Below are 26386 nucleotides of genomic sequence, written 5' to 3'. Positions count from 1 at the left end.
ACCAAACACAAGGGTGCTGACCTGCCTCAATGGATTTGTCTGGATGGAAGTGAACCTGAGATCTCCTCTACCGATGTTGACTTTGGAACATTTCACTGTTGTTGAATGAGGAACTTTCAGCGCTGTATTACAGTGGTGGCCTTCCTACCTGCAGGTAGCTGAGACACTCTCATTCCCACCGTGCAACTATTTTGCAGACTTACATGATTATCTCCAGAAACCGAAATCAAATCAAAGGGTAAGTAAGAGGCTTTCTTAAAATCTCTCTGAGGTTTTAGTGCAAGTTTGTTTCGACTCAGCACCCCTGGGAAGGGACCTTGTCAGAAACGGGTTTCCCAGCAGTTGCAGGCGGTCTAGGAAGGTTGGATACTCGCCAAATGTGCTCCAGTTCGTGTAACTCGGCAGGCAGCAGTAGTCAGAGTCGGAGCTGGACTTGCACCATTCATTCACGTGGTATCCTGTTGTTTTAGGCTTGTCAAGATATACCTCCTGGTGCATGATTAAAAACAGGTTTGAGTAGCTGGTGCTATCCTGTGGCAGGGGCAAGCAGCGTCCCTGTTAAGGCCATTGACTGTCAGAAGCACTGAGGCAGTGGGTAGAGGCAGCAGCTGTTTGTAAAATAATCATGTCATACTTAGATGATTTCTTCAATGATTTTTTCTTGTACAGTTCAGAGTTCAGGCTTGGCTACAAAACAAAAAAAGGAGTACATGGAAACTCTACGTCACACGCTTGGGTGATGGTACATTTTAGGTGTTGGGATTTTTGTGGAGTGGTCACATTTGTGAGACAAGCCTGTGTTTGGTTTTCCTCCCTTCCCCTGCTCATTTTATTGCAGTATGCCAGGTTAAAAAGTTCCGGTTTGCCGTGACACCGCAGTGTGCCCCTCTGACTCCAGCACATCTCCTCGCCTCTCTAAACTAAAACAGATGGAGCCTTTCCATATAAAACTTTCACTCCCTTTTATGTCTCGCACAAAGCAGAGGGCCATTCGGGAAAAAAAATGGGGAAAGAAGGCTACATATTATATTTTGTCTGGTTAATACAATCCAAATGCAGTATGGCTCATCTGTTTCTCAACAAAACATTTGATGGAACACTTACAATTCCCAATACTGCACAATGTTGTCATCTTTGAAGAAATCTTCTGTCACAGATTTACAGTATATCTGTCCTGCTGTCAGTCCTTTCCGTCATGCTACACACTACATGTATTTAAGGCACTGTAACACCAAACTCTTGCTGAAACCAACTGGTTAGAGATCAAAGCTTTAAAAACCTCACTGATCAAAAGAAACACTTGAAGAGATTCGCCGTAAAATTTTGAATTGTAGGGTCATGGAAAGTGGACTGATTTGTTTTTTTTACAGTGGTTTTGTCTTGTTCATGGGAGATGCTGTCAGCCCACTGCTGTCCTCACCAGTGATATACGTTAGATATTAATGTAGTGTCTGTTTCTTGTTACAGACGAGCAGCCTGAAACCAATTTTGTGGCTGCTTCTAGCAGCTGCTCATCTTGGCCATTTCAGTCAAAATCTTTAACACACTTTCACCAACCATTAATGATAAACAGTATCAAACAGTTACTTAAAAACTGATCAAACAACTCCAAGTGCTCCACACCCACACATCGCGTATTTTCTGTTTAACACATGTAGAAACAGAACACAAGACGTTATATTTTAACAAGTGCAGTCGTACAATTTGGAGGGGTTTACTGACCAGCCAGCAGCTATCATTGCCTCGGTGTCTGCACACAGCTCTCCAGATGTCCCGACCTCACAGTTAAAATCTCACCTAAACTCTGTAATCAGAGGCATCCCCTGAATACATGCGTACCTGTGACCAGCATGTCAACCAGCCAAGAACAGGTATAGGCTGCTCCCTAATTGTTGACCAGAGGATGACCTTATCTCAGACAAACATCATATCAAACTCCTAGTAACACAGTGAACAAGGTCTCTACAAGTAACAAGTTGCAATCCCTTACACTACTAGTTAATGAAAAAGTATTCTCATGACTAATGACTTATGAGGGCCCAACACTGCATGCTAACTTAAGACTTATATGTAAAGAGACTATTATCATGCAGCACTGCAAGCTGTATGAATCAGCTTGATTGTCTTTAGTTTCAAGTCTTCTCAAATACAGCATGATGTTCATTTGGTAAATGATGGTCTTATTTAGAGTCAAATAGACAATAAAGCACTGTAGTGTGGATACAGCATGATTGACAACTAGTCTGTCCAATCTGCGCTTGGTTCTTGGTGTAAGTGAGTGCACATTGGACACGCTCTGTCAGACCCACCCACAATTTTACTTACAGTTTTGAAAAAACAGAGATGCGCTGGTCAAAATGCTAAACACGAGGCTTCAAAATGCCAGTTCACAAACCAACGGGTTACGTCACTGTGGGTTGCCACTGGGAACAACTTAAAGGCTCAACACAGGGTCAAGTTATTCAACTTTACCAGGTTCAGTTTGGTAGAAACAAAGTAGTTCCAACACAAAATGGCCACAGTGAAAGGCAGGGGGGAAAACTGGCCATTATATAGACCCGGTCAAAACACAATAAATAATACAAACAAGGATAATGACACACACTTTCAGACTGTTTCTCTTTAAAGGCACAGTGTTGCAGTAAGCTGTATGTATGGAAAATGATATAGTGAGGCCCCTAACATTGCAGGTTGTGGTTTTATGTGTTGTATGCATCAGGTGTAATGTAGGAAACATTAGGGAAATAGAAAATTGTACAGAAATCCTCATTTCTAAACATCTATTAAGATTTTTGACCGACGGTCCCCAGGACTTTTTTATTTATCTTCATGTTTTTTTTGTTTCTATTCAGGAATAATAAAGCAAATGGCAGAGTGAGTTATACCAAGAGTTAATGAGATAGATACCATTATAAGCAACAAGAATGACTGCAGTGTGGCACCTGATAAAAACTATAAATATATTTATTTTTTCTCCAAGCAGAGTTAACACCAACAGCTAGCTTTTTAAAGATTTCCTTATTATGTGTAACTCTTGGGGCTTTTCCCCTTTCACATTTTGACTTTTTCTCACATTGAAGAGAGGAAGAGGAGTGCATCTATTTCCAGTGTTCAGTGTAAGGAGAGAGAGAGGGAAGAGAGCTGTTTTGACAGACACACACACACACACACACACACACACACACAGTCAGGTCTCTGTAATCACAGTTTTGCCGACTGGTGGTTGTACCTTCCAGCGGAGTTCACGCCCCCTTGAACTGTTTTGGCTGACTTTGTGGTCCACTCCCGACAGTGAGCAAGAGAGAGAGAGAGAGAGAAAGAGAGAGAGAGTGAGGGAAGGGGAGGGAGCAGTGTTGCTTGTGGGAGGAGAAGGAGGAGGGAGTGAGCAGGAGGAAGGAGAAGCCTTCTCAGTTTCTGTGAGTCCTGCTTGCTGTAGGCTACAGAATGAGCGCAGTTGCTTCCCTCTCAGTCTGAGAGGCAACTGCTGTTTTTTTTCTTTTCTTTTCTTTTTTTTTTTTTTTTTTTTCCATTTTCCCCTTCCTTTTTTGTAGACGTCAGTAGGAGACACTGCAGATTTATTTCCCTTCCCCTCACTTTACTTTCTGGACCGCTCTCCCACTCCTGTGTTATTATTTTTGTGCCTGTGAAGTACCATGCCGGTGGTTGGTGTAGCCTCCAAGCTCAGGCAACCCTCCCCAGTGGGCACGAAACCGGTCCACACGGCTCTCCCCATCCCCAGTGCAGTGAGGGCGGCCACCTCGCAGGGCTACATGGCCCGACAGCAGGAGCTCAGGGCAGGTGAGGGCGCCCTGGGGCTCTCCTGCCAGCTGTCAATCAAGTCTGAGTACCGGCAGGAGAGGGTGCCCGATGGGAAGTCCAGAGCTGAGACGGAGGAGAGCAAGATCTGCAAGGTTAGTGGAGATGGACGGACTCTTGCTGTGTATCTGTCTGGTGCGTGTGGGGCTGCTGGCAGCAAAGTGACACTCCACAGGTGTCAGGGATGAAAAAGCCGACAGTGTCAGGCTTGACGGTCTCTCTTTCTGTTTGCGTCTGCCTCGCAGAGGCTGGTCAGAACAGGTGTCTGGACCAGCTCTGTGTGCTGGCTCACTGTCATGAGTCATGTGTGCTTCGGTGACATGATGTCGCTGGTATGTGATCATCAACCCGGAGAGGAAACTAAATGAGCAATGTACTGAATTGCTGGCAGTGTCATCTCATCCTGCTGCCCGTTCACTCCGTACATCATTTACTCATCTGTCTGTGTGGAATGGCATGTGCAGGGATTGTGTGTGTGTGTTAGAGTATTTAGTCAAGACGAGTAAGATCCCCACCTGTGAAGTGAACCATGTCAGCTCCTCTGTGGGGAGGGAAACTTATACAGGCGTAATGAGCGCTACCTGGGAAGCCCCCAAAATTAGGGGAGCATGGTCTCTATAAACTCTTTTCTCTCCCCTTCTCCTCCTGATGTGTCATTTTTCAGATAGATTACCAGTGCTGCCCCCTTGCTCCCAGTGTGCAGTCTCAAAACCTCCAGCAGTGTCAAAATGTTGCAGATGATTTAATGGACGCACAGAGATCATTGCTAAGTGCTCCGCCACACCAAACTCACTCTGTGCCAAGATAATTCCTTCTTGCAGGAATGTTTCGCACCGTTTCCCAGGCTGCAACAGAGAAGGCGGGGTCGGTCCGTCTTGAGAAGGAAGGAGTTTTCAAAACTCCCCGCCAAATAGTTTCCGCAGGACCCTTCGGCCCATCCCACATCCAGAGCTGTCAGAGCGCAAACTGAAACTTTCCTGTTTGGCCTGTTGAGGTTGCCTCCTCCCCTCTTCCTCACCCGCCGTTGCCTCTTCATACCGTTACAAGACTTCCTTACAGAGACCCAGAAAAAAGGGGAAAAAAGGGAAAAAGACTCCCTGACCCTGACTTTTTTCCTGGCTCTCAGACTTGTGATACTAAACAAAGCTGCTGATTTTCCTCGTGACCTGGAGGAAACGTGGGCAGAACACATCAAAGCACGGGTCAGCACTCCCCTGCCTCTAAGTCCTCCCAGCGTGTCGGTGACTGAGTCCAAAACGCCTGCCCTGACTACGAGGAGGGGGGGGGGGGGGCATCATTAACCTGCTGCTGAACTGGCAACTTCTGCTTGTTAACACAACTGGCTTCTGCATGTCATCATGGGTTTAAAGAAAATGAAGATGATCCATCTCTCTGAAAATGAAACGCTTTCATTTTTTTCACCTTCCTTTTCAATTTGGCCAATTGGACCCTTGCCATTTCCATTGTTTTTATTCAAAAGTTTCTTATGGATAGATCATCACCTAAATTGCCTTAAAATGCAAAGGCACTGCACCTTATTATAGTCCCTGTCATTGGAAAGCTCATAGGCAGGCAGAAATGTCTTGCCTGCCCCGGCGTGTCGGTGTGGGTGAGGAATGGGAGGTATGGAGGGGGTAATTAGTCTGTCTAATTGTGTGGTCTAGTCCCTAAAGAGCTTTACCCGCTGGGCTCCAAGAGAGAAAAACAGGAGAGGAGGTGGAGTGAATGGTGTCATAACTCCTTTACCCTAACCAAAACTCCTTGTTTAAGTCCATTTATCAAGCGGAATCAGCGTAGCACTGTGGTGTGGGCATGTGTGCAGTGCATGCCGGCATGCTTGATTGTGCACATTCAACCTGCCTCGTACACACAATAGTGCCAGCTTGTTTTGGCTTGTTTTCCTGATGTTAAACAGATCCTAGCCTGGCTGGTGGTTGCCAAAGTAGAATTACTTTTTTTGCAGTGGTGGAAAATCCTACCTGTCTGGTCAATCAAGATATTGATAATAATAAGAGACTTTTGCCCCATGCTCATAGTGACATCAGCATAACCTGTCAATAGTCCTGTGCATGCAGAATTGCTATGACACAAGTGCAAGAGGAACAAATGAGCGATACGTGCTAAGGAGAGAGGAAGAAGTTGTTTTTAGTTTGGTTTTTTTGGTGTGGTGTTTGCAGAAGACAGCAGGCCTGACGTTGTTTTGCCCAAAGCCACGGAGGAAGTCCAAGTGAATCTTAAAACAAGCTCTGCTGAAACAAATCAGATCTGCAGCTCAGCCTGAAGCTATAGGCCCACCGCTGTGTTTAGACTGAGACGTTTCACGTTTAACAGATGTCGTCCTGATGGAAGAAGCGCCGCTTCTTTTTATCCACACGCCGCCTGTGAGAGGAACTGGCCAGAAGTGTTGCAGGTTGCTACCGGGGGTGTCTAATTGTGTGCAAAGGGCACAAGCTTCTTAGACAATGTTAATGTTGGACACCATCCAAAATCAGTTGTGCCTAATCCCGGCAGTATTATTCCGGCTTTATTGTGTGATACTGTAGATAATCCCTCATTGATCTACTCAACAGGCTAGACCTAGTTACATAGGAGTGTCCTCAAATTGTGTCTGGATTTGTGTGTGTCTGCAGTCAAGTGTGTTACTCACACAAGTTTTTATGGAGAGCAAATGCAAAGACAAATCTCATGAAAATCATAGTAATTGTGGCTCCTGCTAGATAGTTTGCCTTAAACTAATGTGTACAAGGTAAATAAGAGATCATTCTTCCCAACTACATTTTGATGGCATCACACCACATCTGGTTACCTTGCTCCCCCACTGTCTTTTTTGTCTGTATTTCCATTGCCTGCGTGTCTATAAGCTCCGTAGCTGACACACATGATTGATGTTCGTGTTGCACAGCTCTCGCAAATATTTGCAACGTAAGTCTTGCATTGCTTTGGTGATGTTTGGTGTCTCCTCAAAGATTCCCGGCTTAATCCATATATAATTTGGGGCTGTCAAGGATCTCCAATTTCCCTTCCATAATGGAGAGCTGAACAAGGCAAGACGTTTTCTCTTCCTGTTGCACTCACCGCTGACAGTTCGCATCAGTCACTACCTCTGGCACGATGGGATGACAAGCTTATCTGAGTCGACTGGGCTTTAATGAAGTGTCCACGCCACCACCACTGATTGGGACTTATCTTATGCATCAAGAGTTTTGGCAGCTGTCCAAAGTACACAGCCCAGGGACTTTGGGCAATTTAGAGTTGTTTTTGCGATAGAACTGAAAATTGCATCCCACCTTTCAATTAATTACACCACATGGCCCATTGGATTCATTTTTATTCATCCTAGAATAATCGCATGCAGTCTTTTTGGCTTCATTCACTCATTGGTTCTTCCCATCAAATGCTGTCTTGTGCCTTCCTGTGATTTGACTTAAAGGGGCTGTAAGAAAGCATTCTGGAGATTTGTTGTTGTTTGCTCTGGCCAGGCTGCAGGTCCTCGGTGTGAGAGTCTAATGCGCTAATCACTAGGCCAAAACCGCAGAGTTACAGCACCACCCGCCAGCACATCTCTTGACTTGTCGACGAGTAATGTTTAAAAACTGCACTCGCATTGTTGTGTGGTGCGGTCCGCACCATTTTCTTGTTTTTGATTCCCGGAACCTGGGGCTTTATCTGGCACAAACACAAAAGCGACAGCTAACGGACGGTGAGGAAATATTAACAGATTTTTACAAAGCGTGTATTGCTTTAGAATCGCTTACTGCCCCTTTAACTTTAACCAAATTGCTGTTGTTGCCTAAACCTAACCATGGACCCAGTCTTGGGTGTGACAGTGGTGTGGTTGGTTTATATCCACCACGGTCAACTCCAGGCAACTCAGCTGCTGTTAATGATTATACTGTTGCTCTTCATTCAACAACAATGTTGCATCTGAGCAAAACAACCCATTATTACGTTATCTACAAAACACATTTGCCGTTGCAGTTTAGTTGTATAGAAATGTGAGATCTAGGGGACAGGGTTATCCAAAGACAATCTTGCTCTTGCAACCTCTAAAGGCATCCATGCCCTCTGTGTTTATGACCTCACCCTGACAATATGGCCAATTACTGAATTGAGTTCCCCAGTATTATGACGTTTTGGTCAGGTCAGCTTCCAAACAACAGTTAGCATTTAGAACCACACAAAAGACCCACTTTTTTATTGTGTGCACTTACTGAAATTTTATCCCAACCCTAAAAGTAAAATGTTTTGGAAACTAGAGTTGTGCCTTCCCTTTACAGATCTCGTAATGTTTTTGTTTTTTTTCAAACAGAGAGAATGAATAAAGTACAATGGCTGAAAAACTGTTTAGCCTTAGAAAACAGTTAGGTGCTATAGGGTTAAATGCAGCAGAATGCACATTATTATTATTTTTTACAATACCACATGAAGCTGCCTGAGTAGTTATACTATACAATGTATGGTGAATATATCGTTAGTTCAGAAGTGCAGATTATTGTAGGCATGTTGCAGGCTGCCATTTTGCTGGCATCTGATGTCAGTGAAATGTCTGGTCTTTGAGAATAAGAACACACGTGTTTGCTGGAAGTGCAGACTAGTGACAGACACACTCACCCACCGGAAGTAGAAAAATATCCTGTTGATTTGCTCTCTCTCTCTCTCTTCGTGATGCGTATGTGGTGTGTACACACTAAGAAGAATAATCAGTCACATAGTCATTCTTTTGGTATAGCTCATAATGTGGCCTGATAATGGTTTAAGTGAAATTATGGGTGGGTTCAAAGTAAGAAAGTGGGGTGGAGTGCCTCGGGGAATAATGCTGGGGTCCAATGACGTTGACTCACTGAATAGAATGTAAACAAGCCAATCTCTGTAATAATAATAATAATAATAATAATACAATTTATTTATAGAGCACTTTTCATTGCTAAAAGCATTTTCAATGTGCTACAGAGTAAAAACAAGATAAAAAGAAAAACATCAGTAGAAGATATAGTAAAAGAATTTTGGCGAATGCTTGTTTTAAAAAGAAATGTTTTTAGGCCCTCCTTAAAAGAGAAGAAGTACTCTCTCTCTCTTTCTCTTTTCTCTGGGTGAGCCTAATGCAATGTGTTCCTCTCGTCTTCTGACACCCTCTACTTGTCAAAGCTATCGCTGTTTATCATTTTTCCTTTTTTATTTACAGTGACATCTCCAGTCACCCAAACAATGTGAAGCACTGTATAATTATAACAAATTTAAAATGAAATGATGAAACCAAAGATACATCATGTGCCACACGCTACAGAAAAAGGGCATACATACATGAGTATATCATACCATCCATTTAGAGTCACATATAGCATCTAATGTTTAGAGTTATTCATTTTGCATGTAATGACACTACGTTCAAGTATTAATATGCATGAGGAGATGAAAACACTGCCATTTACACAGTCACATATATTCAACCTTTTTGTGTATAAGCTCCATTACAGTGTCATTTGTATATTTCACGATGATTTAAAGGATGATGTAAAGGAGGATGTAAAGGAGGAATATGAATAGAAAAGTTTTTGGAATCTTGGGTGAGTTGTCTACAAGCCATCTGCACCTTGTTAGGATTTATCAGCTGCACACTGGCCACAGAACCTATGAAAAACATAACAAATGATTCCATCCAGCACATCCGTGGTCAAAGTGTTCTCTCTGCGCTCTCTGTGACTTTCTGGCTCCTGCTCATCCCCCTCGAGTGGCTCTGACACCGCTGAAACAACCAAGAGAACACAGGGAGTGAGGGAGGGGGTGGTGGAGGGGTGAAGGCTTGGATAAGACGGGCTGTGGGGGGTGTCTGGAAGTGTCCTGCAGTCGAGGGTGGTCTCTCTTGCCGTGTGCCGGACTCCATATCTGGAAGAGAAGTTGTCGTTGTGAGGGAGGTGTGAGCGTTCACCAGGGGAAGAGCCAGCACTGCTATATTGGCACTTCTACCTGACATCAGAGTCGGGGAGTGAACTTTAAAACACACAGTGATGAGTCGGGATGGTCGGTAGGCTTTCATTGATTCTAAACTTCACTATAGAATGACACTAGAGCTGGCTTGAAATTCGCCTTGGTTAAACCAAATGCTCCCATAGCAAGACATTGATACAGGTTGCTAAACGTTGCTGCAGGTTTTTAATCACAAAAACAGTGCTCTTTCTGCCGATTTGCAGTAGTTGCAATAGTTTGTCCCTGCAACTGTATCAGCATTGCTGTGGTAGGTCAACGAGTCTGTCGATACACGCTAACTTGGCAGTGATTTTGTTGGTCTAACACTTGATTTTGAACCATAAGATTATCAGATTAAACCAGGAAATGTAAAAAAAAATGAAATAAATAAACATCAGGTGTACATGTGCTGCAGCTGAATTACTACCACCAATGTGATTCACTCACATTTTTTTGCATTAGTCTTTCCACTTGGGCAACATTCCCCCACAGTGCTGAGATTCCTTAATGACTCCTGGGTTGAAATTGGGAAAATATTTGAGACAATATTATGCTTTCCAGTGCTCTTCCCCCCCCCCCACACACACACCTCTCCCTGTGCCTTTTGTCTCACACGCAGTATTTCATTGCCTTTAGTGCCGCGGGGAGTCTGCTGTCGGCCGCAGTGTTTAAATGTTGGAGGGAGAACACACAGAGCGGCTGGTGTTTACAGTACAGCCACACCGGTTAAAAATACCCTCCCCTGGAAGTGCAGTCAAAGTGTTCTCTCCAAAACACTGAGAAAAACAAGGCTCACAGCAAAAACAAGTTATGAGTTAGCAGTCAAACAGTTTCACGTAGGAATTTAATGAAGAAGACTTCATGAAGACTGGGGGATTTTGTTTATCAGAGCTACAGATTTTAAGTATTGACACTTTTTCGATGGGAATTTCTGTTGCATAAATGAAAAACTTAATTTTTAGAAGTGGAGCAGAGAAGTTCTCTACCTTGTGTAAGGTCACTGTTGCTGGCTCAACATTCACTTCATCTTGGTTTTTAGGTCTCTCTCCAACCCAAGGCTACATAATTCAACAAATCACTGAGATTAAAGCAAACAAAGCCTCCCGCCGCCCCTGTTATTGTCTCATCATATTCTGAGGCTTCTCTCTGAAGTTCTGTGCCGGAGGCATCATGGCACCGATTAGATGCAGACAAAAAAGTGTAAGCGTGTGTATTTGCGTCAAAGAGAGTAACTCTTCATGCAAAGGCTGGTATGGAATATGCACATAGACAAACACACACACACACGCCAGGCCTTCTGCCAGGTCAAAGGTTGGCTTGCGAAGAGATCTTGCTAAGAGTGGGTCGGTTCACTTGTTTGTTGTTTAATGCCGTAAAAGAACAAAAGCAAAACAAAGAGAATTAAAAGGAGCGTGCGTTAGACAAAAGTTTTTTTTTCCTGCATATTTCATGTCATACACATGTTATCATTTATGCTGTAGAATCTAACTCTATAGGTCATCTGCTGTGACAAGGCACAGACCAACACACACAAAGGTGCATAGCTATTGATGTTGCAATTGAAATGGCAACAATAAAAACAGAAAAGAGTTAAATGAATAGTTTGAGATTAGAAATGAGGTAATTGATTTACTGGTAAGTCGTAGAAAACAATAAAGTTTTAACCCCCAATTTAAATGAGCAGACTGTTTTTGCAGACCTCGTGTATGACAGAGCAGCACAGAAACTAAAGAGCTGCTTCCTCGCTCGGCTTTGCTTCAGGAGTAAACCTGACCCTGGATCCTGCGTAGCGCACAAGTAAATCAGAGATGTATTTAGGCACGTGACCACTTAGTCCTCTATGGACAAGTAATAGGATTTTAAAATTGATCCTTTGGCACACAGGAAGCCGCTACCGTTATTTAAGGACTGGTATGATGTGCTCCACTTTCTAAGTATAAGTGAGTTGCTATCTTTTCAGACAAAATGAATTTGATTCTTTCTTTTGTTAAGGTGGGAGGTTAATCCTGTAATTGTCTTTCGTCTTTGGGGCTGAAAACATTATTTACAGTTTTTTTTGGGGAAGGAATTGTAAAACTCATATTGAACAATGATGTCAGACTAATATCAGGTTTACCACTGTGCATACCTTCACACATACTGCATACATATACAAGTATGAACTTCGTAAGATCGTATACTATAAGCACATCTGTTAAGCACTGAGTCAACTTGAATGGTTAGGTTTGGGGCCTCGGGGCAGGAATTGGCTTCGAGGAATAGTTCAATATTTTGGAAAAATCCAACTTCCTGGACATTGTGAGGCTGTTAGGAAACCTGTGGAGCCTTCAGGAACTCACCGGAGTGGCCACAAAGAAGTTCCACCATGTTAAATCCTGAAAACCATAACTTGTATTTGTATGGATTAAAGGGGGATTCCACCAATTTTGCAACATATTGTCTGTTTTATAAAGTTAATTATAATGTTTGAAAAAGAAAAAAAATAATCTCGAGTTTGGAGCTGGAAAGAAGTGAGCTGACCATGCAGACCGATCGCCATATCTGCTTGAGGCTAGTGGCAGGAGGCTACATTAGCAGCTAGTAGTGTAACACATGCAGATCTCCCACCAAAGCCATGATGCATTTTGGGTAATACAGCAGGCACCTGCAGGGAATTAAACAGATGATATATCTGGTTCTGATGAGTTAATTTGAGTGACAGTGTGCATGTGTTTGTAGTAAGTCACTACAAGGTCAGTGGAGACACCTACACAAACACACTTTCATATACAGCTACAGCTGTTTTGAGTGTGTATCAGTGGTGGATCACTTGTACATCCGCCACTGATTTCCTTCATTTGTCTCTCTTCAGCTGTCTGTCAGCACTCTCTCTGTCTGCTCTGTTTTCTTAGCATTCTCCTCTCGTCTTCCTTTATTCTCCATCAGTCCCTCCTATCCACCTCTTCCCAGCACTTCTTTTTCCCCCCGTCCTTCTCCCGTCACTGTCTTTCTGCTCGTTCCCATTCCCGGCATTCCTCTCCGAGCACTTCCTTGGCCTCAAACTTTCTGTCTCTCCTGAGTGGAGCCTTTCTCTTATTCCACTCCCTCCAACTCACTTACTGGTATTTTCCTTTGACCTTTACCCCCCTTCTCTTTTTTGTATTATTTTGTTTTCCACCCCTTTCGCCATCATGCTCCACCCTTCCTTCTCTCTCTCTCTTTCTTTCCTTCTCTCCCTCTCTTGCTTCTTTTTTTGTCTATCTTTTCCTCACTCTGTGATATTCATAATGAGAAAAGCAGCAGGAGAGAGTTAACACACACCTGGCCCAGTTCTGTCTCCCCAGCTGTCACAGATAACCTTTCCTCTGCCGAACGAATAGGTCTCTTTCTCTCCTCTTCTCTTCTCGCTGCAAGGAAACATCTGGGAAAACCACAACAAGTGGTGTCAAACGTGTCCAACCAAGCATGGACAGGGAGCAAGCATGCTCAAACGTCTGATAACACAAAGAAAGGGCAAGCACCCTGTGTCCGTGCCTGTGCTTGTGTGTGTGTGTGTGTGTGTGTGTGTGTGTGTGTGTGTGTGTTGTTTTTATGCATGCAGGGAGACTGATTGCCGATGTTATGAGTCAAGCGAGTGGTCTCTGTGGTATTGAGTCACGGCTTACACAGCAGCGGCGGTAGATCACTAACTATCAACTTGATTACTGGGTTTCCGGGTTTCCGGGGCATCTGGGAAGGAGATGGCGTTAGATGGAGTAACCGTAACCCTACAGTCATATACATTTATCCGTACAGCCTCATAGTTTCCAGCTGTAAAAAAAAAGGCGAATGTTAACCACAATTTACGAACAAGCAAGCACCAGCACACAGTATGTTTCCGGTCATCAAAAGTGAACACAAAAATGAACTCAAACCAAATGCGCTGCTGATTGTAAACCCCTCAAAGTAAAACATTGAAGTTAATAAAATTAAATGGAAATCCTGTTGGTTTAAAAAATAAAATAAACTGGCTGATTTCCACGTGTCTTTGTGATAAAGGGAAAAAACTGCTTCTTGATCAGTGTTACTCAACTGACATTAAACAACATTTAATTTGTCATTTTATGTTTTTTGTACTGAGGGAGTATGTCAGCTAAGATTGCATAATGTGGTTTATCAATTTTAATCAAGTAATTTTAAGTTGTCCGTCAAAAAGAGAATGATTTTTTTTTCCTTCAAGGTTTCCTAACATGAAGAACAATAGTTGTGTTTTTATTTCAAATAGCATGAACTTTGAGCCGGTCGAATTTTGCTCAGTTGAAACCCTGGCCATGTAGGAAAACCCAGAGAGGAGAATATCAACGAGAGAGATAATCATGCCTCATTGCATAAATACATTTGAGCAAACCATCTCCAGTTTCTCCACTTACATTCCTCATTAAAAAAACAAACAAACTGTGGCTGCAGTTGCTAGTTCCCAGGTGTGAATATTTGTAGCCGTATGAAACCATATTGTTGCTGGAAAGCAGCATCAATGATCCATCCTTGGGTACATTTCAGCTCTGACTGTGGGATGTATTTGATAAATAAGTGGAAAACACAAAACCGACCAACCCCCAGACGCAGATGCTGGGATGAAAAGCTGGTTCTGGTGGGTTACTGGGTGGCGGTTTCTTGCTGTACCCTCCCTTGGCACAGGCTTTTACAGGGCGCTTAACAGAGCAAACACACATGTTTGTTTGGAGCGTTTAGCCCTCACATTTAGACTCATCACTACCCACAACCAGCATCTATGTTCTCATTATTTTTCCACTTTATTTTTTCAATCCAGACATGTCGGTTCGTCTTATTCTCGGCATTTTGTATGTGCAAGTCTTATGTAAGAGCCAATAAAATGCCAAATGGAAAGCATGACTCTTTTTCATATATTTCTGTATGTTTACTCTCGGCACCATTTCCCTTTTTTGGGATTTCACATGTATTTATAAAGTCTTTCATTTGTGTCTGCATGTTAAACGTGGGTGGCCCTAGTTCGGTCAAGTTGGATGTGTTGGATGCTGAGAAGATGCTAGATTGCTGTCGATTGGCCTTTTTGGTGTCGTCCTGGCAGTGTTGGCAGACTGCTGGAAACACAGATGTTCAAAGACTCACTGTTCTGGAAAGATCGTGTAGGTTGAGGCCGAATCCGTGATCCTAATGCAGCCACTCAGCGGTGCGTCACCCCTGCAGCCTCTGGCCAGTCTGTGGAGCATTGTGGCAGTATTTGATGTGTCCATGGCGTTTTTGGTAAGAGTAAATGGAGTGTGAAACTGCATGTTGCAGAGCTGCAACTGGAGCCTTGTGGGTGCATGTCTGTGTCTGTGCGTCTGTGTCAATAAAAAATGAAATGAAATGAAATGAGGTCTTTTACAGTAATATAAATAATAAAGCAGTTTTTTAGTAGTGGGAGATTTGGCGGTTTAGTTTTTAATGTTGCTGTCTCTCAAGTGCAAGGAGAACTTGGACTCGGTACCTGACTCTAGTTTTTTCTGTATATGGTTTGCGTGTTCACACCGATTTAAAGTGTACATTCAGTATATTGAAGCGACATCAACCCAAAAGTAATGCTATACCTCACAGTGGTCTAATATACTTCCCTGTCTGGGCTGTACTGTCCCCCCTCTGATGTCCTGATCTTGCTCTTCCTATGAGCTGCAGGTGGGCCTCTTTTTCACCTAAGCGCAATGAACCTCTCTATTAAAAAAGCAGACATTTCCGCCACAGCCTCACAACCTCATTGCCACTGCAGCTCCACTATATCAAATTTGCCCATAAAGTGTGTTAACTCTACCATAATGACTGTTAAACATGAACTACTGGACCTTGACAGCGTCTGAGGAGATGGGGAGCTAAATTTGCCCTCCTCTTACACTGTGGCCTTTTCTTTCTTTCTGTTTGGCCTCCCCACATGGCCAACAAAGCCCTGCTGTATTGGACAGGAGCTTGTTTTCTCACAGGATAAGTCTCCTGACCCACATTGGAGTTTAGTTTTATTTACTGGGCCGATGGTTGTTGTTACTCCCAAGTGAAAGCTCAAACTTGCTTTTAACAACCTTGGGGTATTTTGTCCAAGCATCCTCTGAGGCCTTTTTGGTGCTCTACTCATTTCCTCTCCCAACTCAGCGGCAGTGACTGTTGTCACTCAAACAAGCGGTGGGTTTGTTGAATTGCATCTGCAGTGATGGCAGTGGCATTGCATTACACTTGGAGTCCTGTAATCTATAAACTTTTTCACCACTCCCAAACCATGAACCCTTTTTTCTCTATTCCTGTTTTTTGTACACTATTTACTCTTAAGACTTATTTTCTCCCTTATCTTCTGAATGGTGTAATAGCCCTACTGACATGGTAAAGCAGAGGTGAATTGCATACAAGAGAAATATTTGTCTCTGTCACCATTGGAAGGCCATTGCCCTAAATGGTCAGTTCATAGGTGGATGGTTGAGGTTAGCCCATACGGGAGATATGTGACGGCTCGAGCAAATGAGCAACATTTCCCCTCATAATCCCTTAATGATGAGGATGGCTGTCTGCCATGTTAGACCGAAGAGACTAATTTGGTGGAGTCGTAATGAGAGGACAAGAGGTTCCTTGTGGCAGCTACCAAGGTTCACATGACTAAAGTCAGTTGTCCCTCCAGAGATAAAACAAGAGGCTTTTGTATTGTCCCACGCTACATCCCTCAAGGGATGCATACAGCTTAGCCTGTAGTCATTATCCAAAGCAAAATGAAGGCAGATGATGATGAGGATGACTTCCCCTTGTACTTTCTCTTTATTGCATCTGTAAATGTTTAGTTTGGAGATTTGAAGGTGTGACTTTATAAGCAATTAAATTGTAGAGAGAAGACAGGAACTGAAGGAAGAGAGAAAGAGAACATCATACAAAAAAAGTTTCATCAGATTTGAACTGGGAACATCACAGCTCATGGTCACTTCTGTAAACCCTATGGCCTATCTGGGTGCTCCAAGCTGCATTTCATCTCAGTTGTTTCTTTCATCCTTTGGAAAAGCAAACAAGTTCAATGGCACAGTGAATTGACAGCACTTAAACTATACTGTAGAGGGAAGTGCTGACAAAAAAAATCCAAATGTGAGGACAGCCAAGAAAAAAAGAATTGAAAAATGTATTTGAGTGCAGTAAGAATGAGTTGAAACATTATGATTCATGTGAACTTGGTATATCAAGAGAAATTGTATTGTCTACCCTTGGGTTCAGTTAAGTTCTGAGTCTGCTTTCCTGACTGGAAAGGAACAGTAAGGTCATTCTAGCCTTGATGAACCAGGAAGAGCAAGGGTTGGAATCATCATATAGGTATAAACTTTTATAGAAGGGAGGCTGATAGTGTCAGCATTGTGTTTGAAAAAAAAAAAAAATTAGAAGATATAGATGGTCGGAGTTGAATTGATGCTGGATTGGAAGCAGATGCAGGCACCTCATCCAGGTTTAAAACCTTAATCACTCTCTGTATCTGGCTCCCTTTTTTGGCCTTGTGGAGAGAACAGCTGCAGGTAAGATACCTTGAGGGCGGGTGTCTAGGATGTGGGGGAAGGAAATCGGGATTGTGGGAAAGAAAAGTGTGTGTCAGAAGGGAGCGGAGAAATAGTGGTATTTGTGTCAGGGATGCTTCCTCCCACAATAATTCAAGGGACTAAATACTCTGTAGGCTACAGTTGGAGTCAAGCTATATGAATTAAGTTGCAATGGGCGTGAGGGCAGAAGAAGTAGGAGAGGGATCGGATTGAGTCTAGGGACTAAAGCCATTTGCCAGGCAGATCTTACTGGATTGGGAGGTTGGTACATTGTGGGCCAAATATCATGTCATACCCAAGATAGTGAAAATGAATGAATCATCTGTCCATTAGCTGTGAATCTTAAGTTTGAATGAGGGAGTGAATGCCTCTTTATCTTCCCCGCATGAAAATTGAACTTTTTTGTGACCGTTCTGAGTAAAACATGCTAAAAGGACTTATGGCGCCACTGACTTGGGGATCACTTGATCATACCCGTTCCCTACCAATGAATCCATTCATCGATCCATGCAGAGTGATCTGCACACAAGTGTCTGAATGTGTGTTAGTGGGTTTTTGGCGGTATGGGGACCAGCAACCATCACCCTTGCTTCTCTTGCTGTCATCAGATCGGAGCTGGCTGTTATTAATTTCCACACGCTTGACAGGGACCATTAGTCTTGGGGAGGAGGCTTGAGTTACAGCGTTTAGGGGTAAGGATCCTCTCGCACGGGGAGCAGTACGCACAGTTTGTGTTGTACAGCCCCAAAGGATAAGTAACGGCAGAGAGGTAAAAGAAAGCTGTTGGACAGACAGTATTAACAGTGTGGGAAAGATGAAATCTCTCTCTCTCTCTCTGACAGTTCGCCTTGAATGCCTGCGCATTATGTACAGTAGTTACCTGCTTCCAGTCATTCGTCTTTAGGGTTGAGAAGTTCAGCGGCTTTAAATGTGAGTATTTCTAATGTTGAAATCGCTGGGGATGTTATGCTGTTGGTTTGCCCTTGTGGAGAGAACCAGTACTTTGAGTTCTATGGGATGAGTATTTGACACGGCTTGATACTTTTTGATAGTCCTATTCATCTGTTGGGGTTATTTGTGTGAAGCACCAGGAGAAAAATCTTAATATCGTCTCCTAGCAGACCTGAGGCAAATTACGGCTAAACCAACTGAGACCGTGGGATCCCGACTTTATGCTGACTGTGCTGTTCACCAGGATGTTTGAGTGCTCCTCATGATCGCTACGCTGCTCCCCAGATGTGTTGAATGAGCAGGAGGAGGAAGGGCTGCTCTCAAGGGAGCCTTCTAGCTGTCTGCGGACCAGATCCATACACCGTTTCCCCAGCACATACACAAGAGAGTGAGAGGGAGATTAGGCCTTTGGGTTGAAAGGTAATGTCCTCTCCCCACATCCAACAAACCTCCACTCGATAACTGACATCTGGATCGACCCAGCAGCCTCCCACCCAGCAGTCACTTACACTCTCCCTCCCAAAGCAAAGTTTAATGGAATACACCGAATGCACTGAGTGTTGGATAATCGTGACTGACAAACTGCAAGACAGGCTTGACATAGCCGTCCAGGGCTACATTCAACAGGAAGTCTGTCCCTCTGACCTGACCCGGAGAGAGTTGGTGAGGAGGAATGGAAAAGCTAAGGTGTGGGATAGTGAAGCTGCATCCCCATCCGTCTCTTCCTGTTTGGATTGACCTACAGTAGTGTCACATGGTGAAACTTTGTTCTGTTAAGTGACTTCTGAACTTTAACTCTTTCTGTCCATTCAAAAAAGCAAAACAAATTCCAATGAACTTAGCCTTCAAGACTCCAGCATAGCTCAGGTAAACAGATAAACAGGTGAGGCCTCAATATGCATTAAGCAAACGCACTACAGTTTGAATATCTACAAAACAGACAGGAAAGTTAAACGTTGTGGTTGGAGCAGGTTTTCAGCCTTGTAAAAGGTCCTAAAGTAAACGTTTACATACACTGTGTTATCGATTAACATATCTGTACTGCACATGTACAGCCATTTTTGTGCATATTTGTGTTTGTCCATGTGCGTACACCATACGTAGATTGTGAGTGTGTGGAAAGAGAGAGAGAGGAATGTGAGTTTGGCTTTTTTTGTGTGTGGGTGTGTGTGAACCTCATTTTCCCAGGTCTCCACTCCAGAGTAGCATTTGGCGCTGCAAAACCTGGGCTGTAACACTTTAATAGTGGAGTTGTTTACTCTTTATACCAACCCACTTCACCCCCATGTTTTTGAGGGGATGTGGGGGGGGGGGCGGTCCTCTGCCTTTGGCATAGAAGCATGTAGACATTTTTATAGCTTAGTATGCTCAAACGCCATCTTGCTAACAGATTTTATGGCCCAGTGGTTCGAGTGTGTTTTTATAATAACTCCGGGTTATGCAATCAAAGTTGGAGAATGCCAGATCAGCCAAATGCTTAATCATTCAGCGCTTAACTTCTTCAGTAAACTTAGCAGGTTGCTTAAGGTGTGTATGTACAGTCTATATCCTTCTGTTCCTGTGGTTACACTTCTTTTTACAGTGTTGCTATGGCTTTTAGCTCCAGATGTTGCAGTCCTGCTGAGCAATTCTTTTTTTTTTAGGTGCAAAGTCAGTTCATCATAAAAATCCACAGTTTCTTTTCAGATGAACAGTGTGTTTAGTCAGTAGCTGTGTATGGACAGGATAATGTCCAGTAAGCCAGTCATTACTGCAAAATAAGCTTTGACTGGGTGAGTCAGACCCCTAATGTGAAAGCGGTCACAATATAATGACCAGCTTGCTGTGTATTAGCCCACATATACACAGTTACTGCAGCACACAACCCCACCATGTCTTCACGGGAACCACAATTACCTTTCAAAGACTAGGTGCAATCTTTCCAGAGGATCTGGAGATTATCCCATTTAATGTCTGACATTTTCACAGATGTTCCAGCGAAAATGTCAAAGCAGCACCCAGCAACACAGTGGGAGCATATTACAGTGTACGCATGGGTGGCCCCAGTGGCAATGGGACCCCAACTCTTGGCAGTTGTATTTATTTTATTTATTTTTTACACAGGGACTTTGTTAGCTTTATCTGGAGAGCAATACTTGATAGTTTGCCCAGAAGTTGTTGTATGCACTGTGTTAACATCATAGCTGCAAACACCCATGAAACCTTCAAAAACACTGTAGTTATTCATGTCTAGCTTGTGCGGGGGAAAGTGCCGTTACAATATGATGATTAAAGGTGATCAGTGCTTAACAGGAAGTTGACATTTTCAATATTTGGCTGCAGCAGCCGGCCTCGCATCGCACGCACATTTAGACTTTTCATCTTGTAAAGGGCTAACGGTTCCAAATGGAGCAGTGGGAACATGAGGCCAGTATGAGGTCTGTGATGGGGGGAAAAAATTGATCAGTTTGATTGGCTTTGTGTGTTTGTGTGTGTGTGTGTGTGTGTGTGTGTTGCAGCATGGTGTTTACACGGCTGTAGTATTCCTAAAAAACCCTGGTCTTTTTTCCATCTAAATGTGAAGGATCTTATATAATCATAGCTGTTTTTACTTTTCATGAGAGTGTTTTGTTGTTATCCTTGCCGTGTTTCAATGTAGTTTGACAAATATATTGGATTAGCATTAAAAGGAGGGATGTGAAATTGTGCTCTTCTGTCTGCAGGCGTTGCAACAACAGAATGAATCTGTTCATCTAAGATGGATTTTTTTTCCAGGCATCCATACTTGAAACAGTGCAAGAAATAATTACATCAGAATACATAAATTGTATTTACAATAACTATTTAGGGAATGTTTAATAATATTATTAGTTATGGAATTAGTTGTGACACAATTTGGTAAGAGGAAATTCAGCATTTTGTCATTAGACAGTTGGTGTATGTAGAGGTGGGGGCAACATTAGGAGGGAATTATGGGTACATTTTCCACGCACCACTGTCCTCAAATGTGCCAAGCCCCAACACCGAGCTGAGGCAGCAGCCAGCTCGCTCAGTGGCTGCACTCTGTCTGTCCTCGGCACACAACACTTCAGCTAATGTTCTGGGCCGGAGCATTTGCCGCACTGGGTAGAAGTATGTTTGCCTTGGACTGAGCAGCAGAGCCGGTGAGCACTGCCATCCATGTCAAGTGGTACACCGTATAATACTGTCCTGGGCGAACTTGGACGCCTGACGTGAAGAATTACATTTGCGGTTGTTTCAACACTAGCCTGAAGTGGTTGGCCCAGAGGCAGTATCACATCCAGAGGTCAGCAAAGGATGTAATTAGGGGAAATCTGTTTAAATATTTGAACATATTTATTGATGCTATGTGACATGGGGAATTATGCCACTCTTGCGTCAGTGCTGCACAGGCTTCTCGAAGTTCTTCTTAGCGGCGAACCTCCATCTGTCCTCACTGGAAAAATTGTATGAAGGCTCCGTCAGCAAAGCTGACTCTTTGCACGTTTCCCTGTATCAATGCTCTTCGCAGGCTTCAATAAGTCACACTCACCCTGAGGCAGCAAGGAGTTGGCGCTTCCTCTGTTCCTCTTTGCTGGCACCCAGTCAATACCGGCTTTTAACTCAGCAATTTTACTGTAAAATAGCAGATTTCTCCCTGTCTCTGCTCTCTCTGTCACTCTTTGTCCTCCACTCAACCTTCAGTTTCCACCACACAACCATCAAAACACACATACATACACGTGTACACACTTTCCACAGCCAGTCTCTTCATACGGTCGCTGAAGCTTTGAGAAAAGGCAGTCTAGAGGTCACACATGCTCCATGGCTTCAATCTGAGCTGGAGAATTTGAATAAAAAAAAGCTCTTAAGTCTGCAAAAGTGCCCTTGAGCAAGGCACCGGGCCTCTAAGTCATCCGCTGCAGCTGCTCAGCAGCCAACAGCAGAATGATTTCCAGACACCGAAGTGTGGAATATTAGTATGAAGTAAGGCACTGCTACAAATGAATGCACACTGAGCTGTTCAACCTTCCCTGGATAAATAAAAAACGTTAAAAAAATCCAGACTTTGATCCAATCTTCCTCACAACCCACTGCAAAAACATCAAGGCCCACAAGGCGCTTTTATGGTGCAACTTATTTTACCATAAATCTCAAAAATATAAAAAGATCCTTTTCAGCAATGTTTTGCGATTTTTTTTTTCTACAAAGACACACAAACACAAGAAGTCGGGCTGCACAGAATGCTCGGAGGACCATAAAAACTCTGGGGTGGTCGTCTGCTCTGTGCACCAACAGGCCGATGTGGATTGTTTACACCGGTCAGCTGCTGGGAGCTCAGACCCCTCTGCACAGCCTTGTAAACACTACACAAGTTATCTGGAAGTTATCTTTCCCGTTGTCTGTCCACAGCACTGACCACCAGCCACTGCTCCACTGCACGGAGTCTGCTTTTATTATTACAGAAGCCTCTGTTCTGTGTCAAGTTGGCCTCTGGTTTGAGACAGAAACTGGAAATTTTTAGCCAGCAGTTCATAATTGCAACCTTTTTTGACAAGTTCAGAAAATGAGTAGGGAAACACGGATGCGAGGGTTTCTTTAAACAAAGCCACCGCAAATATATCAAGCCAATTATATTTGGGAACATTGGCTAGTCTGACTGAACTGCACAGCGTGGCATAACGTTCCATTTAGCAGTATATACGTGATAAATGAAGCCTTTTTTTGCCTTTTCAGGTGTTGACATGAGATTTTGGGCAAAGTTGTGGTGGAAAAAGTTTCCTACGTGGAATCATCCCCTTTGAGGGCAGCTCCCGCTGTATCGTTCATTTGAAGGGGTCAGAATTTCCAACCTTCTCTCCTAAAGTTTCAAAGAAACGCACGCACTCACTGAATTCGGGAAGGCAGTAAGGTGAATTTTCGCAGCCTTAAGGCCACGCTCACTCCAGTGAGCCAAAGCTCTCAGCGTGGAGCAGAGACAATAAAGTTCTGAGAGAGTGAGCGAGAGAGCACGAGAGACTCTGGGAAACAAGACAGAGAGGCTGAGGCAGGGAGGCTGCACAGGCCTGGCTTCACACCCCCATGGTGTAAACACACAACCTCAATGTATAGATAGTGTTAACAACCCAGTTTTTCTACATTAAATGTAACAACGTGAGAAAATTGTGAACATTTCTGAGATGACATGAGGAAGGATCTGGAAAGCAAAGCTGACACGTACATGTTCTGTCAGCCACATGACTGTGATACACTATGTAGAGGATTCCAGGCTCAGGGTTAGGGCACACGTTAGGTTACAGCTTTCCTGGACCTGACCGGGACCCATTTTCAAGGACTGATTACATCCTTATTATCCACGTTTTCAGGTGAGCTAAGAAAATAGGGCACCTTTGAGGACGTAACCATCACAGCCACAGGCAGATTTCGCACAGCTCTTACTTGGAAACGGTCTCATAGCAGCATAATAAACAGCCAAACTGAGGACTAAGTTTTGAGTGCTTTTCATAAAGCACGCGGCACACATTCCGATGATCTGTGACTTTGCAGATTGTCCAAGAAAGCTGGGTGGGATTTTTTTTCCCCACAGGCCTGTTGAATAATAAGATGAGGACAAGAGCACTGATTTGTGTAATTTTTAATTTGAATATTTAAATCTTGGCATTGGCGATGAAACATCTACAGGGAGATTGTGCAAAGCGAAGTGACCTCTGTTCGAAAGGCCTTCCTTGTTCCTGTCGGAGAAGCTGGAGTCGTTTCAGACTGCATTTCATAAAGCAGTAAGGAAATGCAGACTGCAGCTTTCCCTCACATTTCTTGATGAATTGTGTTTTTAGGGGGGGGGGGGGGTCGTGGGGCTAATTGAGATGCGGTCATGCTGTAATTGTTTCAGCGGTCAGTCTTTACAGTGGGAATGAACAAGTACTTTGATTTTGCCAGTTAGCAGATATTTTTCATGGAAAGAAATCAACTTTTAACTTGGCCTGATGACCAGTTCAGTTCTGAACGGGGAACTTTAGTTTGCAGATATGATTTAATGAAATAAAATCATGCAACAAATCACTAAATGCCACACAAACACAAGTTGATAAGATGGAGAATAAATAGCTGCTTGAGGTAGGATAAAACACTGCTCAGCTATACAAATAATATTCAGTTGATATGTGCAGACACGAGGCTGTGGGAATTTTTTTATGCAGTTTTTTAGCAATCGAACATTAACAAGGTAAAAACTTTGAAGTAAGGGATATCGTGAAAATCAACTTTTTCACGTATAAATGACCTTATCACGTTAAAGGATGATTCAGCTTTATTACAACTTGGGTCTTATTTTTTTTTTTACAGTTTAGGCCACTACTCCTATTGATAACACTTAACATTGTACTGTATCTGAGAACACGGCATGACAACCGCAAAAGAAATCAGTGGGGCAAGACGACGGAATGGTTAACAAACATTATCCCCAGGTTAATAATTTTAGTTATTTTATAACTGAAACAATGAAACTATAAATGTACTATCTAAACTGATGCTTATCAAACAGACCGACGTCCTGGTTCAGCTTTGAGCAACCGTATTCCTGTGCAGACAATGGTTTAGGTGTGGCCACTTTCAGTTTTACCTCCACAAACAGTGGTTGAGGTGTTCTGGTTTGGCTGTCAGCATGTGTACAACATCGCTCGTGTTTCTCGCCTCCTCAGACTTTGTTGTTCACGTTGTAAAAAAGTGCATTATCCCCAACTGAAAGAAACTGTTCACGGACTGCGAAGAGTTGGTGATGACAGCAAGGGCAAGAGATTGTTACCAGTATCGTTGTGGTAACGAAACATTTCCTTAAAGCTGTCCCAGTCAGGAATACAAATGTATAATTAAGCTCGTTTTCCCACAGTCTCAGTACTTGTGCTGTTTGGTGGTTTGATATTTGCACACCCTTAGGGGATTCACAAGCTCAGCATTTCATCATGGCAATAGCAGATTATTTTGTTCTACGTTCTTCCATGGCTGCAAGAGTCTCCTGTTTAATGCAGTAGTTTCATGTATTTCTTTTTCCTTCTTTCTGTGAAACTGCACTCTAGTCTCTCATATCTTCCACCACTGGAAGCTCCAATTGAAGAAAAATACTTTCCTGCTTTACCCTCCTCTGTTTTTTATTGCTTTGGTTCTTTCTTTCTTTTAGCTTTCTGATCAGATCTACATCATATGACTCGTCTGTGATTACACAATTCTCTCTGACCCTCCGGTGTAGTCGCTTTCTGAAGCTGAAGTACATTTCCTTTATTTTGATTTTTTTGCTCATAGTGTTGACTTATCATCTAATTAAAAAAAAACACGACTCCTGCCATCATCTGCCACCAATACCACTGAACAAAGAAAACACTGGCTTTGAGTGTTTCAGTATCAGTCTGTTTCTAGACCTTATTTTGTGTGTGTGCGCGTGCGTGCGTGTTTGGGAGCTGGTGGATTCGCTTCAGTGGGCTTCGCCCCTGCGATAAAAGGAGCTCGGCTTTGCTTTGATCTTGCGAGGTGCAGGCCTGTCCCAGCAGGAAGCAACGGGAATAACTCGTCTTTCAGGAGGTCCTCTTCTGCCCAGCCACTATCTGTCTGGACTCAAAGAGAACACAGGAACGACTTGCAGTGTCCAAGATTCATCTGCACAATCTTCAAGTCCAGTCTCGCTGGGTGATAACCTTCCAACTCGCACTGTTATCAGTGGAGCGGGAGGGGAAAGAGGACGAGCACACTGTTGCTGCTCCCCAGCAGAGACATGAAAACATTCAAAATGTAGAGGGCAAATTCACACAACTGCCGCTGTACTTCTTTTTTTTTAATCAAAGTCTTTCCTTGCAGGCTATTCAGATTTTTTATTCCACAGATTTTGCACAGTTCAGAAAGAGAAAAGAGGTCAGAGTGTGTCTGGACGGTGAAAACAGTTAAGCCTAATACCCTGAAAGAAAAGAGACAACTCTAGCTATTGTGTGTGCGTGCGTGCGTGCGTGCGTGTGTGCGTGCGTGCGTGCGTGCGTGCGTGCGTGCATCACTGAGTATCTTTCCTCAAGGGCTTCTGTCTGCATGCTCTGATAGACAGACAGCTCTTTAACATCTCTGTTGGAAGTGACACTGTGATGCTACCTAAGTTTGCAGACTTCCAT

The 26386-nt window shown here is 43.3% G+C and overlaps 1 protein-coding gene across 6 annotated transcripts in view; it reads left to right on the top strand.

The window, feature by feature from the left end:
• Window positions 1-3427: 3427 nt before the first annotated feature.
• nav3 (neuron navigator 3) overlaps window positions 3428-26386 on the top strand; it is a 172944-nt gene continuing 149985 nt past the window's right edge. For all 6 annotated transcript variants that reach the window (XM_035613926.2, XM_035613909.2, XM_035613919.2 and 3 more), the window contains exon 1: window positions 3428-3911. In XM_035613926.2, the coding sequence (XP_035469819.2) occupies window positions 3654-3911 (258 nt within the window). In that variant the 5' untranslated portion in view covers window positions 3428-3653. The remainder of the gene's footprint in view (window positions 3912-26386) is intronic.

The sequence above is a fragment of the Scophthalmus maximus genome, chromosome 12 (genome assembly GCF_022379125.1).
Source record: "Scophthalmus maximus strain ysfricsl-2021 chromosome 12, ASM2237912v1, whole genome shotgun sequence".
Classification (NCBI taxonomy): Eukaryota; Metazoa; Chordata; class Actinopteri; order Pleuronectiformes; family Scophthalmidae; genus Scophthalmus; species Scophthalmus maximus.
This window is presented reverse-complemented; position numbering and strand designations above follow the sequence as displayed.